Source organism: Ursus americanus, chromosome 15, assembly GCF_024610735.1.
Source record: "Ursus americanus isolate L20-20 chromosome 15, mUrsAme1.1.p, whole genome shotgun sequence".
Classification (NCBI taxonomy): domain Eukaryota; kingdom Metazoa; phylum Chordata; class Mammalia; order Carnivora; family Ursidae; genus Ursus; species Ursus americanus.
Genome location: NC_142141.1, coordinates 37,626,135 through 37,641,424, shown reverse-complemented (window position 1 = coordinate 37,641,424; position 15,290 = coordinate 37,626,135). Strand labels below are relative to the sequence as shown.

Sequence of the window (15,290 nt, the reverse complement as noted above, 5' to 3'; positions counted from 1 at the left end):
AGGACACATTAAAAGGAAGCGGCTACATAATTTGTAAGCACAATTTGTAAAATCTATTCAGTAGCTGAAAGCAGAAACTTACAAAGATACTTTGTAACTTTGTAAAACTTACAAAAATCCCAAGGGGATTTACTTTACTATAAATTAATGAACAACTTTTTTAGAGCCTAGAATACACCTAAGACAGGGTGAGAGATATAAAAAGAAAGGGATAGGGAGATGTAAACACATCATGGAACTGAAGATTTAGTAATCACTCTTGACTGTTCAACAGAAATAGAATATTCTAGGATTTTTGCTGTTTACAGGCAATATTGTCGCAAATATCGTCATGCATATGATATTTTGCTTTTAACTATTTTCTTAGAGCACAGTGGCTAAAAGCACAGACTCTACCGCCAGAGTCCTGGGGTTTGAATGCCTGACTTTGCCATTTGCAAGCTGTGTTACTCTGGGTAAGTTACTGAGATTCTCTGGATTCAAATCCAATTGGATTTACAACCTTAAATACAGTATTGTTGGTAATGTGCTTAGAATAGTGTCTGACACCCAGTCACGGCTATGTAGCTGTCACTAAGTACGATAAATTTCATAAATGGGATCATTACAAATAGGCATATAAACATTGTTAAGATCCTTAATATCAATTTCAATTTTTCTTTCTTATTTAGAATACCATTAGTAGTTTATGGAGATAGCAATTTCAATTACCAACACTGGATGCTATAATTTTTAAAATATAAAAGCATTAGCTGGTATAAAAAGTTACCAAAGATTGATGAATATGGTTATTATTAGCAGTAAAGATGAACATATTCCTTATGTTTATCTCATTAAGTCGTATGTTATTAAAATTTCAGAATGCTGGAGCTAAAATAGAGCTTACCTCTCTGATTTAGATTCAAGAGGATCGTCAGTGAATGTTTCTGCATTAAAATCCAAAGGTTCTACATCTTGGAGGAGTTCTATTCGGTCCCTTTCAGTCCTGTTATTGACCCTGGTATATTTAGATGCTGCTGTAAAGGAAGGAAAAAAAAAAAAGTCAATTTTTCTATTGTCTTTATGGGTCACAGTCTATGGACTCATGGAAAAAAAGTCAAGATTATAAAGGATCTGAATTTTGATTGTGAAGACAACAGTAAGAAAAGATAACTACCTGATTCCTTAAAAATCAGATTAAAATGAAAAATGGTATGATAGAAAATAACAAGGAAAAGTTTCTCCCTGGTAGCTAGTCTAAGCTCAGAAGCAGGTACAAGGCAAAGATGCAATTAATTTGAATCGGAATTAACATTTAACATATGAGCTATGAAATTCTTCATTATCAAGTTTCAACTGGTTTCACAGTGAATCCAGGGGCTGCCGTATCTCAGTGCTTGGCTAGAATTTTCTTTCTTTCTTTCTTTCTTTCTTTTTTTTTTTTTTTTAAAGATTTTATTTATTTTTTTATTTGACAGAGATAGAGACAGCCAGCGAGAGAGGGAACACAAGCAGGGGGAGTGGGAGAGGAGGAAGCAGGCTCATAGCAGAGGAGCCTGATGTGGGGCTCGATCCCATAACGCCGGGATCACACCCTGAGCTGAAGGCAGACACTTAACGACTGTGCCACCCAGGCGCCCCATGGCTAGAATTTTCTTTAAGGTGTACTCAACTCAAGCTCTTCAAGAAAGGCCTGAGTTTTTTTCCTAGGAGCCAAGAGTTTAGGGTAGCTAAGTCCAACAGAAATAAAATGCAAACCTGGTATTTACTTTTAAATTTTCTAGTAGCTACATGAAAAAAGTAAAAAGGAACAGGTGAAATTAATTTTAACAGACTTAATTTAGTTCAATGTATCAGATATATTATCATTTCAACATGGGGCACCAGACACGTTGCAAAGGCTCAGTGGCCCCATGTGGGTAATGCCAACCATCCTGGTCAGTACAGATCTACTGAACTAACCCTCCCTTCTCTCTTTGTGGATGGGGTGGGTTTTCTTCATAAACTAACCTAAATTTTCACAATGTTCTTCTGAGCAGTCCAATAACTTCAAAAGAACTTTATGATATAGCTCTTTTTGAAAACTTAAGGCAAGCCAATTCGATTGTATCGTACACTTTTGTCATCTTGGACTCTGCCCTTCATCTTTTCTCTCATTCATTCAGCAAATATTGGTTGCCTCCCCTATTCCAGGTTCTCTTCAAGTCATCATCCTAAGGCATTGTATTTCCTCTTCTCTTGAACATTCTCCCATACTCCCACATCTTTCTACCGTGTCAACTCTTACTCCGTGGTAAGCAAGCTTTCAAATCTTTGTAGAATCCCCTCTCTTTCCTAGTTTTGTTTTTTTTTTTTTTTAAGATTTTATTTATTTGAGAGAGAGAGAGGCAGAGAGAGAGGGAGAAGCAGGCTCCCCACTGAGCAGGGAGCTGGACATGGGGCTTGATCCCAAGACCCTGGGATCATGCCCTGAGCCAAAGGCAGATGCTTAACTGGCTGAGCCACCCAGGCACCCCTCTTTCCTAGTTTTAACTAAACCTTTAGCTCTCTCCCATTTCTTCTACCCTAAATCTCATTCAAACACATCCCTTCCTCCTTATCTCCATGATCACTGCTCATTTTAGGCCCTTGTTTCTTGATTGCATTACCAAAACAGACATTAAATTGGTTTGTTTTTCACTTCCCCGGAAATCAAGCTTTATGTTCAAATTTATCTTTTGAAACCAAAAATCTGAGCATGCTGCTTTCCTGACTGAAATCTTGAGAGAAAGTCTGCACTTCTGAGCATGGTAATACCTGCTTCCCAACTGTCTCTGCAGACTCCCGTCTTATCAGGCTCTTCATATTTTAGGATCTTGTCAAGAAACAAACTTGCATTCTCTTCAGTCACTCATTCATCTTTCTGCCTAAAACCCCTTCACTTGGCTAAGTACCATTCATTCCCAAATACTCAGTTAATATTACTTTATCACAGAAATCCTTTCCCAATAAAGAACTCTTTTTCTATCCCCTGAGTTGAGTTCCCTTGGCATCAGGAGTGTACCTTCTACTCTCTCGGCATTTGTCCATCTTCCCCAAAGACAACCCTCCTCTGCCTCTACTCCGGTCAGAGTCCTAGGCAAAAGCAGGTTTCTTGCCACCTTCCCAGGGGCAGATGGCAGGGTCAAAGATGTGGGGAGGTATCCTAACTCAAACCATTGGCAAATGTCTTCTACTTGGTATCAGTCCCTCACAAAATTAACTGGCATTTCAAGGACAGGAAATTTATCTTCTCTAGATCCCTGTATACCTGGGCAAGTATCTGACGTGTGGGTCAGTCATGAAACAGCTATAAAAATGACTGAATTGCCTACATCTACTAACAGAAAAGTAAAGGACACCATCTAGGTAAATAGTAGGTAAACACACCTGGGGTAAGTACTGATATTATTTAGGGTAGCGCAATTACAACTGTTCAAGCATTGTCCCAATTCTCCGTCTCCTACCAGAATGCATACTCGAGTTTCCCTTTCCTTCTATACACTGAGCGATGAAAAAGGAAAGACGCTGCAGAACCACCTCTATAGTTCTCTAAAGGCATTTTTGAATGGATGTCTTAATTCCCAGTCTCCATGCAAGCAAGCGTTAAGAGAACAACTTCAAAGGGAACTAGAAAATGAACGACTTACATCGGGTGGTACTAAGATCTGAGAGGTTTGACTCTTTCGGGTCAATATGAATATTTCTGTTTCTAGTGGAATCTTCTCTGTTGTGTCCATAACGTTCTTTCCATTCCTAGGACAGAAACACAAATAAATATATAACAAAGGAACTCACAGGCAGAAAAGTAGTTCCTCAGTGTCAGCAGACTGTATGTACAGAGTAAGAGAATTTAGTTATTTTCATCAGAAATTCACCTGATAATCAGTATGATTAGCATAGTACCATGAAAATTTTCAAAAATATTTTTTCTTGTTTCTACATGATTTTAAGTCTCTGAATTTTTTCCCAAATGAACATTTATAGGCATTTTTGCTAGCTATAATTAACCTTTTCAATTCTTCTAAAATGTCAAAACATGATAGCTACAAGAGGCTTACCTTGACCACATAAAAGTTATGAGAATTCCTAATAATTCATGAGATGTTCACAAAATTTTTTCCTACATAAATAAACTACAGATATCAAAGACCTGAAAAGTCACTTTCAAAAGCAAAATTAGAGTTGTATACAAGCATGATTAGGTAGTTGTAGTCAAACCATATGAAATGGGATGCTACTCAATCAATTCTTGGAACTGAAAGGAACCTTAGAGGTCACCTTATTAGACCTCCCCTGCAGTGCAGGGTTTCACTCTAAAATAGCTGTGCCATTGGCTCTCTTATTAGATGACATGGAAGTTTCTACTGTGAGCAGCCCATCACAGTTTTGGCAAACCGCAGATGTTAGAAATTTTCACCAAGAGGTGAAATCTATCTTCAGGAACTTCCACTCTCCGGTTCCAATTATGTCCTCTGAAATAAAGACCAAGTCTCCTTTTACATGACACCACTAACGTACATGAAGACAACTATCATGTCTCCTCCTCTGAGTCTTCATTTCTCCAGTACAGATACACCCAGGTGTTGTAAATTTGTGGTAACCGTGACTTAATTTTTCCTAATTTTCTGTAGGAGGAGATTAGTTTGCCTAAGCAAACAGAGGACTGAAGAAAAATTGAAGACGAATACAATTAATGTCATATTACCAAAAAAGCGTAACAATTTTTAAGCAATCAAAATGACTTTGATAGCAAGATTGCATGAATTTATTGCTCCTTTCATTAAGTATTCACGGAGTACCAACCGTAGGCAAGAAACTGCTAGACGGTGGACACAAAGTAATTTAATACTAATGACTTTTTAGAACAGGTCGGACAAAACACCTAGCATGTACATCTGAGTTATCTTTTTAAAAAAACGTGTCCCCTGTCATTTTCCCACTGTTCTTTGGATGTTAGCCAATTCTAAATCAGTAAAATTCTTATGATTATTTCACATTAGTCTTTAGGTTACAGAAAATTAATAAGTACTATACTTACTCTTCTTCGATTTTCACCTTCTTCTTGCCTTTGCCTTTTTCTCTTCTCTAGAGACAGAAAAGTGGTCTCAAATTTGGTATAACATGGTTTAATTAGACGTAGAGTAACTGAAGTAAAGGTATCAGGCTATGACCAATTTCCTTTAAATTACTACAAAGTCAAAAGTAATAGGTTATTGTTGGAAAGGACCTTAGAGGTCACTTAAGTCCACAGAGAATACCTTCTGTATTTTTGTTGGAGGTGATCTTTAGGCCTTGTCTAAATAGTTTTAGTGAGGAAAAAGTTCTTCCTCATGGTGATCTCAAATTTGCAGGTAACTTATTTTTCTTTGCTTTATCTTCTAAATTAAGTTGATATTTCTTTCTGCATAAAAGTCCTTTCCCTTAGTCTCTTCAGGCTATATACTCAGTATTTTTTGGGTTTTTTTTGTTTTGTTTTGTTTTGCATAAGATACACTCTACAGACCCATAATTCTGCCTCTCCTTCTCTAAATACCTTCTAACTTATCAGTTCTACTCAAAATCTTACCCAGGACTGAATATGATACTTCGGATGAGATCTAATTAATGTAAAAAGCAGTAGAACCATTACGTCAACTAGACCCCACCTTCCTACGAGAGAATTTGAAGGCTCCAACAGCTTCTGTTGGAGCCACAACATATTTTGGCTTACATTTAACTAATGATCACACAAAAGCTCCAGACCCATGTAGGGAGAATGTCTAGGAATCAATGTCCTCACACTCAAGTTTTGTTTTCTTTTTTCCCTACCATCACTTAGACATCAGGAAATTTGATACATCCAGTGTTGGGATTGGATTCTAGTAGAGTGCCATGTATTCTAACAGGTTGTTAACGATCATCGTATTCTCAAAACCAGCCCTGGCTTGAATGATTTCCTGTGCGGTATTAAACTGATGATTCTTGCAACTCATGAATTTTATAGTTGTACTGAGCTTGGCAAATCTGTTTCCAGAAAAACACGAAAATGACTCCAACGCCATCCAAGAGCATTACTTAGTTGAGGACATACTAAATTTCTGCTGCAGTATTTCTTAAAGATGGGATGAAACCATCATTTGTTTTCAAATTATTTTTGCTATGAAGGCTGTACGTAGATTTTTAGCTAAGAAACATTAATTTCTTTTTTTTTTTTTAAGATTTTATTTATTTATTTATTTATTTATTTATTTATTTATTTGACAGAGAGAAAAAGAGAGCGCACAAAAGCAGGGGAAGCAACAGAGGGAGAGAGAGAAGCAGGCTTTTGGCTGAACAGGGAGCCTGATGTGGGGCTTGATCCCAGGACCCTGGGATCATGACATGAGCTGAAGGCAGACCGACCCCTAACAGACTGAGTCACCCAGGTGCTCCAAAAACATTAATTTCTTAAGATAGATTAAAAATTACAAATTATACAAACACTAATTTTGTATTTTGAGTCTTAGTACTTTCATTTATTTTAAAAGACAAATCTTACCTCGTCTGATTAATTCTTTTCCTTCATCAACCAGGTCTGATGTCATATCATTATCTCCCATGAACTGCTGGAAACCAAGCAGATTCAAACAACGAGTTCCCAAACTAATAAAAATAGATTTTAAAAAAGACAAGCATTATTTCTCATTGTAAATGTTTAGATAGACTGTTCTTTAGTACTGTCACCCCAAAGAAGCCTATGTTTTATCATCAGTTATCACAGAAAGTTATGTAGTTATACTTATCTTTCTTTAAGAAGGACTTATTTCTCTAAGAAGTTTATATAGCCAGTACTCCACAGACACGGTATGCACCATACCCAGATTTTTACAAAAATAAACTGAGTTAGGCCATGAGTATACCTGCAGAAAATTATTACACAATACAAAACAATGGCTATAATACAAATGCAACTTATTCTTTTCTTATATTCAAACAATTTTAATGCGGAAAATACACACACAACCAATATTCCCAAGTGTAAAATAACCTGGTTTAGAAAATCTTAATTATGCAAATTGATTTTCATGTTTAATTTTTTTAATAAGCTGAGAGCTAGGCAATTCCATTTAAATAGCTTTAATTATACGCTCATAATTTTTAACTATATCTTATCTGAGGGCTATTGCTTTATCTTATTTGGTATTTACTTTAAACTTCACTGTTGTATAGGGCAAGAATACTCTGAAATTATGACACACAAGGAAAGCAGCAATGGATGGGAAGGCAAGATTAATATTTGTTAAGATCTTACTATATACATCAGCCAATTTACAGATACTCTCTTATTTTATTCTTACCGTAATCCTAAGAAATAATCTCTTTACAGATAAGGAAACAGAAGCTCAAGGGGTTAAATTAAATACTTTGCTAATGATCATTTAATAAGTTTTAGAGCTGGGGTTTAAATCCAAGACAAAACAAAGACCAACCTCTTTTTATTGCCTTGGTTTTCAGACTTCTTCACTGATGTACTCCTAATGGCATAAGCCTGAACACATACATGGAGCAAGAGGGGGAGAAAGGAAGAAGGAGAAATCGGGGAATGAATGTGTGTGCATGCAGGGGGGGATTCGGGCGTGCAAGTGCTGGGAGGAAAGAAAAACAGCTACAAGAAAGTGAAGATCTTCCATTTTACATTACTGATGTGTAAAAAATCTGACTGTGTAAATCTGACGATGTGTAAAAAATCGCAATATATTTCCTTGCTTTAATATACCATTTACCATTAAGCACAACTGGAGTTTCAGGTAGATGGTCACGCTAATTCAGTGACTTTAAATATTCCCTTACTATTTTCATATCCTTCTCATTCCAGGATGAGAAGCCCCAAACTGGATCCTTGTGTCTGGGAAGGTCATAGCTTTTTCTAAAGTGTCAGGAAACAGCCTTATACTCTCTAGGCAGTTAAGTATGAATATTAACTCCGGGGATGGCAGTGTTGTTAGTAACATGGGAATTAACAGGGTGCCTGGGTGGCTCAGTCGGTTAAGCATCCAATTGACTCTTGATTTCAGCTCAGATCATGATGACAGGCTGGTGGGAGCGAGCCCTAGATGGGGCTCCATGCTCAGAGCATTGGGGGGGGGGGTTGCCTGCGATTCTCTCTCTCCTCTCTCTCTGCCCCTCTCCACTCTGTGAGCGTGCACGTGCGCACAAGCTCTCTCTCAAAAAATGAATAAATTAATCTTAAAACAAAACAAAACAAAACAAAACATGGGAATTGACTAATTACGGCAGCATTATAAAAGAAAACAGACCTATGAAGCAAGTTACCATTAAAATGTCACTAAGGCATTGCTTCATACGTCTCTATAATAGAATATCTGTTTTGAGAGATAATTTGAAAATTAAAGAATCTGGCCTTACCTTTCCTAAAAGACAATCTGGCACTCAAAGTTTATCCCATTTAACTCTAAAACAAAACCTTTAATGGATTAATAATTTTCCTTTTAGACATAATAATTCTTTAAGATTTTATAGTTGATAAAGCACTATCTGATCCATCTATTCCTTGATCCATATAACAATCTAATAAGGTAGCAAGAGATGCTAATCTTGCAAACATAACTACTAACATGTGAAGACCTAAGTCACACATCACAAGCTCTTAATGTTTCATTAATAGTTTTATAAACTTTTAAAATAAATAAGCATATAATTAAAACTAAGTTTTGGACATGCAAAGTATGGTCTCTTCCTTTACTACATCATTTTTTTTTTTTACTACATCATTTTCATAATGACAACACATTTTCACAAACCTATTGTCTTTTCTACCTTACAGAAAAAAACTTGAAAGTTAGACTTACTATCAGTTCATATAAACAGTTTTATTTTATTTTATTTTTTTAAGATTTTTTTTATTTGTCAGAGACACAATCTTTTATTTTACATAGGAGAAGGTAAAAAGAAATGTTTTAAAACATTCAATAGAGAATTTATTTCAAACAATACTTGTGTGTTTACGCAATACCTTCTTAATGAGTACACACATATTATTTGTGATAACTATATAATGGTATTGGAAGATTTAAATGAAAAGTGGTTGGATGAAACATTTGCATTAGAAAAACAAACTGATTAACATCAATAAATACATTTTTAGGGGCACCTGGGTGGCTTAGTCAGTTAAATAATGTCTGACTCTTGGTTTCCAGTTCAGGTTGTGATCTCATAGGTTGTGGGATCGAGCCCTGCCTCAGGCTCCACGATCAGCATGGAGTCGCTTGGGATTCTCTCTCTCCTCTCCCTCTGCCCCTCCACCACTCGCAGGTGCTCGCACGCTCTCTCTCGCAAATAAATAAATAAATCTTTTAAAATAACTAAATATGTTTCTAAGAGTGGTCTTTTTGGTGTGTCATGGAGCACTTAAGCAGTCAGTGAAGAGTCATCTTCATCGTGTGCATGAAGATTACAAATATAAAAGCTAAATATAAAAAGCTAATACAGGATGAGGGCACCTGACATGTGCAAGTAGGGAAGACAGGGTGCTTGAGCCAAGCACATCTGTCTTTACCTCCTTCTGAGTTGCACCCTGGCCAAGATTCAATCATTTTTCTCTAATCCTATAAAAAATAGTAGCCTGTGTCCTTTCTGGCCTTATATGTACTGCCTAGTTACAATTGCTCCTCATCTGATGTTTTGTGCTGGCTAAGGTCTGAGGCCTCTGGAAACCCGGCAAGGATTGTGGGGAAAGCCCAAGGCTCATTTATGTTACTGGATAAAAGACAGGCATGAGGGTATTATACAAGCTACACAGCCTGTCAGTGTTGAAGGCCAGGACTTAGAGTTAACATTCTGTAATCAATCCTATCACTTTGCAGCCTAAATACTTGTAAAAGAATGACTGTACTTCTCTTCTCTTAAAAATACCTTCAGAGGGAGATCCTGACCTCATCACTTAAGCAAATCCTTTAAACAGCCCCCAGCTCCCCCAAAGCCACAATAAAACAAACAACAACCAAAACCTAACCAGTAAATATTTAAAAGAGCTTTAAGGAGAAAGGATATCCAGATTGGACAAGAGCAAGAAGAAAAATAAAAGATGTTAAATTTCTTACCTAAAGTAAGTAGCAATGCAGAGAATTACCACCAACATAGGATAATATATATAGAATCCATCTGCAATAAAGGATAAAACTTTCATGGAACCCATAATCTAAAGAGCAAAAACAAAACAAAACAAAAAAGAATAGGAAGTTAAATTAGTACAGTTCTACATTTTTCATCCCTTTCTACCATAGAAAATTCACTCATAACTAACCATATTAACAAATTTGGACTTTTCGAAAAGTAGAAATAAAGCACTAAATGGATTGATTTTTAAGCTCTCATCACAAGAAAAAAAACTTGTAAGGGTGTGTGGTGATGGATGTTAATGAAAGATACCGTGGCAACCGTTCCAAGATACATAAATACATCGAATCATTCTGCTGTACACCTTAAACTAATACAATGTTACATGTCAATTATGTCTGAATTTGCTTCCTTATTAAGGTTTTCACCCAAAGAAAATGAACACTTTATAAATATTACTGAAAATCATCGTGTGCATGAAGATTACAAATATAAAAGCTACTAAAGAGGTCTACTGATACTGCGCAGCTGCACAACCCATGTGAGCCAGAAAGCTTTCTTTACAATAAGAGAGAGCAAAGTAGTTTCTATCCAGTCATTAGTAATTACATATACAACCTTTAATAGAAAGTTTGATATTAAAAAAAAGATCCTAGTAATACAACAGAACTTTTCTGCTGGTATTAGAAGAAATTCCATGATAATACATCTCACACAGACAATGAATCTAAAAAACCTGTGTTCTTTTTTTTTTTTTTTAAAGATTTTATTTATTTATTTGACAGAGATAGAGACAGCCAGCGAGAGAGGGAACACAAGCAGGGGGAGTGGGAGAGGAAGAAGCAGGCTCATAGCGGAGGAGCCTGATGTGGGGCTTGATCCCATAACGCCGGGATCACGCCCTGAGCCGAAGGCAGACGCTTAACCGCTGTGCCACCCAGGCGCCCCTAAAAAAACTGTGTTCTGACCATACTTACAGATGTATAAGCAGTTGGCTGTGTATTCTGGTGAGAGATGGATGAATCCATGTGAGTCAAACCCAGGAAATTAAGACACAAAGGAGGAGTCAAACGGCAAAATAACCTGTAATGAGCATTTATAAACAGAATATGTAAAAAATATGGTAGCAAAATGCATTTTATTATATTGAAATATAACTAGGATTTTCATCTGTTTATATTATATTTATCTTGAATTCTTAATGAGAACTGTCTTTACTTGAGAGACATTCTGAAAATCCTATTAACTGCATCTCCCTAAAACGTCAACAGCTACACGGCAGAACTCCAGCCTCAGGCTGCCTGCTTTGGGGTGTGCCCCTGCTTTAGCCTAAGAATCTGCAGAGCGCCTGTGCATGCACTTTTTCCAAGTCTGCCATCTGTGTAATCGGCCTCAGTATGGCAAGGACAGCAATACCCTCAAGAGGGACTGTACTCGCTGCATAAGAGACCCGAAGTTGTAGCGAAGTGCGTCACTCTGACGAGTTCAGGTACAAAGAGCTGCTAGAGCTCAGTTCTGTCCGGCTCAAAAGAGAACCTCACAGAACTAGACTTGGAGAATGGGGGGAGAGTGTGAATACAAACAGGCAATATGAGGAGTTATTTTGTGCGATCAAACAATTCTGTATCTTGATTGTGGTGGTCGTTACATTACACACACACGCACACACACACAAATGAAGGATAAAAACGGTGAGAGCTAAATAAGATCTATAATCTAATTAACAGTAACATATCAGTGTAAAATTCCTGGCTTTGATATTGTACAACAGCTATATAAAATGTCTCCATTCAGAGAAGCTGGGTAAGGGTTAATAGGACGCTTTGTACTACACTTACAACTTGCTATGACTCTACAATTATTTGGAGGAAAAATGGTAAAAGAAAAAAGTCTTAAAGATGCTTCAGATATGGATTCCTGTGTGAACTTCCCTACATCCACCCTTTATAATATCCAATATGACTGATTTAACAACAGGGACAAATAATAGCCCAAGCTAAAGCTGTCGCTCTAAACTCTTGCTAAATCTCTCAGCAAGGATTATTCTTGTTTGTTTTCTTAAGCCCTTCATGATGCAGTTTGATGCCATGGAATCTCAGAACCCTCTAGATCTGACTTAGCCTCTAAACTCTCAAAAGGTCCCAGTAGTTACTAATCTATTTATTGAATCTCTGATTTGTAAATCCAGGCTTTCTTTTTCTCCTTAACCTAGTAAACCTATATGTCACCTTAAACTTCAAGCAGGATTAAGCTAGCAATCAAACATCTAACTAACACTTAAAGCTAATCAATGAGTTCACATAAATACAGGTGTTAGTAGGACACCCATAAACGACAAGAAATAAATGAGAGATCCATAGAATGCAAGCGGTGGAGTCAGTCCCGTGTTTCTAAACACCATCCTACTTACATGCCACTGAAAAGAAGGCTGTAAGCATCAGTCTGGTGATGTGAAGCCAAGTAGTAATAGTTAAATACACGAATCCTGAACACAGTAGAATAAACACAGATGCTTAGAAAGAAGATGGAAAGGAAGCAAGCAATCTGAAAAACAAGCAAAACCGGTTTAAGACGAACGACCTGAGCACTTCATATACGTTCACAAGCATTATCTTTTATTTCTGGCTAACATTTATTGACATTCTAAAATTTAAACACAGTAACAGTTTTTCTTAACCATCTAAGAAAATGGATTTATGAAAAAAAAATCTACGTCTCAACCAGTTTAACAACCTGTCCGTGACTTTCAAATCTACCTCCTGAAGTGAGCTTGCTCTCCCACTCCCTCGGCAATTCTCCACAGAAGACTCTAAAGTGTGAAGACTCACTGGCGTAAACAGGATCAAAGTATTCTCATAAAAGAATTTTGCACTATTTTGCACCTTGTCATATCTCCTCAAACACACTTCTTAAGTTCTTATAGTCTGGGTAAATGGATGAAGCTGCTTTGGAAAGTCTGAATAAGAACACTGTGGGGAACGTCACTGCTTTCCTCATTACTAGAATATATCCAGAAAAAATACAGCAGTTGACAACTGTACTGTGAACTGACACACGTTTATGACAGAAAATCAACTGACCTCGATATAAATGTAATTGTATGTTTTTTCAGCCAGCTGTATGAAGACTGCAAAGAGGGATAAGACAGGTGTAGTACTAAAGAATGTGCATTCTGACCACACAACAATCACAGAGAAGACGGACAAAACCACGGCAAGTATCCTATAAAACCATGGTCGCAAGAGACATTCCCAGTACCATTCTGGAAGATAAAAGAAAACAATGATTAGGAAAACCATAAAGGAGTAACAGGGTATTTACATTGTTTCACAATATCACCACACAAGATACATAGCTGCAAAGAGGAAAATAGTTACTTTCACAGTGCAGGAACCGGACAGAGCTGCTCCTCACCAAATAATCACCAGTAACAGGACAACCTGACATGGCGTGCCTTCTGCTGTGGAGCACGGAGAGGACCGCGGTGTCACTGCCGCAGTATTCCCACCAAAAATGCTACACCTGCATCCAACATGAGGAAATATCAAACTCAAATTCGGGGACACCCCATAAAAAACAGGCCTAGAGTCTCCGAAAACAACGTCACAAAACAGAAAGAGAGATTGAGAAACTGGTTCAGATGAAAGGAAAAGAAGGGGTCATGACACCTAAATGCAATGCACGATTTGGGATTTTTAACGAAGAATATTTTGGGACAATTTGCAAAATGTGATTAAGGTCTATAGGTAACAGTTCTGTATCAAAGTTCATTTCCTGATTTGGGCATTGTACTTGGTTACATAGAATAATGTCTTTATTTTTAGAAAATATGCACTGAAACATTTAGGAACCAAAAGTCATGTGCAGATTCAACTCTGAAAAGATTAAGGAAAAACACGTATACAGAAAGAAAGAGAAAGCAAATGAATATGGTAAACCGTTTACATGTAGAAAATCTGGATGAAGGATATACAAGAATTCTTTGTATTATTCTGGCAACTTTCAGCTAAGTCTGACTTTAGGTAAAAAATAAAAGTTAAAAAAAAAAAAGCTCTTCCAATTGAGAAGGCTGTATTTTCAGTTCAGTCACTGAGGTGTTGAGTTCTTGGCTCACACTCTGAATCTTTCTCAGCACCAGTCCTGGGGAGTTCAAGGTCCACACTGGTGATCCTTTTTTCAGAACCCTGGGGTCTCTCACTTCCTTGCCCTCCTTTCCTCCTGTGATCTTATCCTCCACCCCACCTTCACAACTCATTCCCACCGTCCTCCCTAAACCTCTTAATGCTAATGACTCCGGCCTTCCTTTCAATCTCATTATAGTGTCCCTGTTTCCAAGCAATATTTTCACCTAATATTCCAATTCCGCTGACTGACCTTACCTGAGCCAATGAGCCATTCATTCTACCATTTGTATGGCCACTTAACACCCTGCGATCCTACTGCTTTACCAGCTCTGATTCTGTAGTCTTTGAGGATAATTACTCTCCAACATCCCAATTTCTTTGCCCTCTCTTGCTTCTCTGCCCTTGCTAAGTGAAACCACACCCTGCCTAAATCCAGCTCTCTGGCTGCTCTGAGCCTGTGCCCGTGGAGCTGCACACTGTAAAGTGAGACACATCTTCGCTGACTGGTCTCATTCTAAATTTTCAATCCCCACCTGCAGGTGGGCCCTGAGCACTGCCTGGCTAGCCTACGACAATTCACCAATCTTCTCCCGTGCCTTCTCTCCTTAGCAACTATTTTGTACCTTTTCTTCTTTCTTCAAATCTCCAAAATTTCTTCCCTTACACTTACTCTCAGCATTTCACTGAGAAGTTGGCAGAAGGGAGCCTCCCCAAGTTCCCACCACTACCTCTTCTTACCTGTTCAGGTACATTGGTGCCTTACTTCCTAATCTAAGGGCATTCTCGGCACTGTTCACTATTTCCCATTTCATCGCTCTCCTCATGAACATCTTCCCAGCCACTCTCTTATGACATTTCCTCTAAGATATCATTTCCAAATTACATGCTGTGATTGATCTTGACCCTGCCATCCTCCTTCAGCTACTACTTCTTTTCTCTACTCCCTTTTATAAGGAAAACATTTGGAGAGTTTTCTATTCTCCCTGTTTCTAATTGCTTTTTATTTAAAAATTTTTTTTATTATATTAGTCACCATACAGTACATCATTAGTTTTTGATGTAGTGTTCCAT

General features: G+C 37.5%; 1 protein-coding gene and 1 long non-coding RNA gene across 6 annotated transcripts in view; one reads left to right on the top strand and one right to left on the bottom strand.

Moving 5' to 3' along the window:
- LOC123785482 (uncharacterized) overlaps positions 1-8,703 on the top strand; it is a 42,993-nt gene extending 34,290 nt beyond the window's left edge. Inside the window, exons 3-4 of the long non-coding RNA XR_015726879.1 lie at positions 368-455; positions 7,474-8,703. This is a non-coding gene — a long non-coding RNA (uncharacterized LOC123785482). The remainder of the gene's footprint in view (positions 1-367; positions 456-7,473) is intronic.
- LMBRD2 (LMBR1 domain containing 2) overlaps positions 1-15,290 on the bottom strand; it is a 46,290-nt gene that overhangs the window by 5,707 nt on the left and 25,293 nt on the right. For 2 of the 5 annotated variants that reach the window (XM_045787242.2, XM_045787245.2), the window contains exons 10-17: positions 13,176-13,357; positions 12,506-12,639; positions 11,073-11,178; positions 10,080-10,177; positions 6,518-6,621; positions 5,039-5,085; positions 3,648-3,753; positions 887-1,016 (exon numbers count right to left, since the gene is read on the bottom strand). In XM_045787242.2, the coding sequence (XP_045643198.1) occupies positions 887-1,016; positions 3,648-3,753; positions 5,039-5,085; positions 6,518-6,621; positions 10,080-10,177; positions 11,073-11,178; positions 12,506-12,639; positions 13,176-13,357 (907 nt within the window). Of the gene's footprint in view, positions 1-886; positions 1,017-3,647; positions 3,754-5,038; positions 5,086-6,517; positions 6,622-6,641; positions 6,879-10,079; positions 10,178-11,072; positions 11,179-12,505; positions 12,640-13,175; positions 13,358-15,290 lie in introns of those variants that run through there. The other 3 variants (XM_045787243.2, XM_045787246.2, XM_045787248.2) reach the window with 2 other exon arrangements.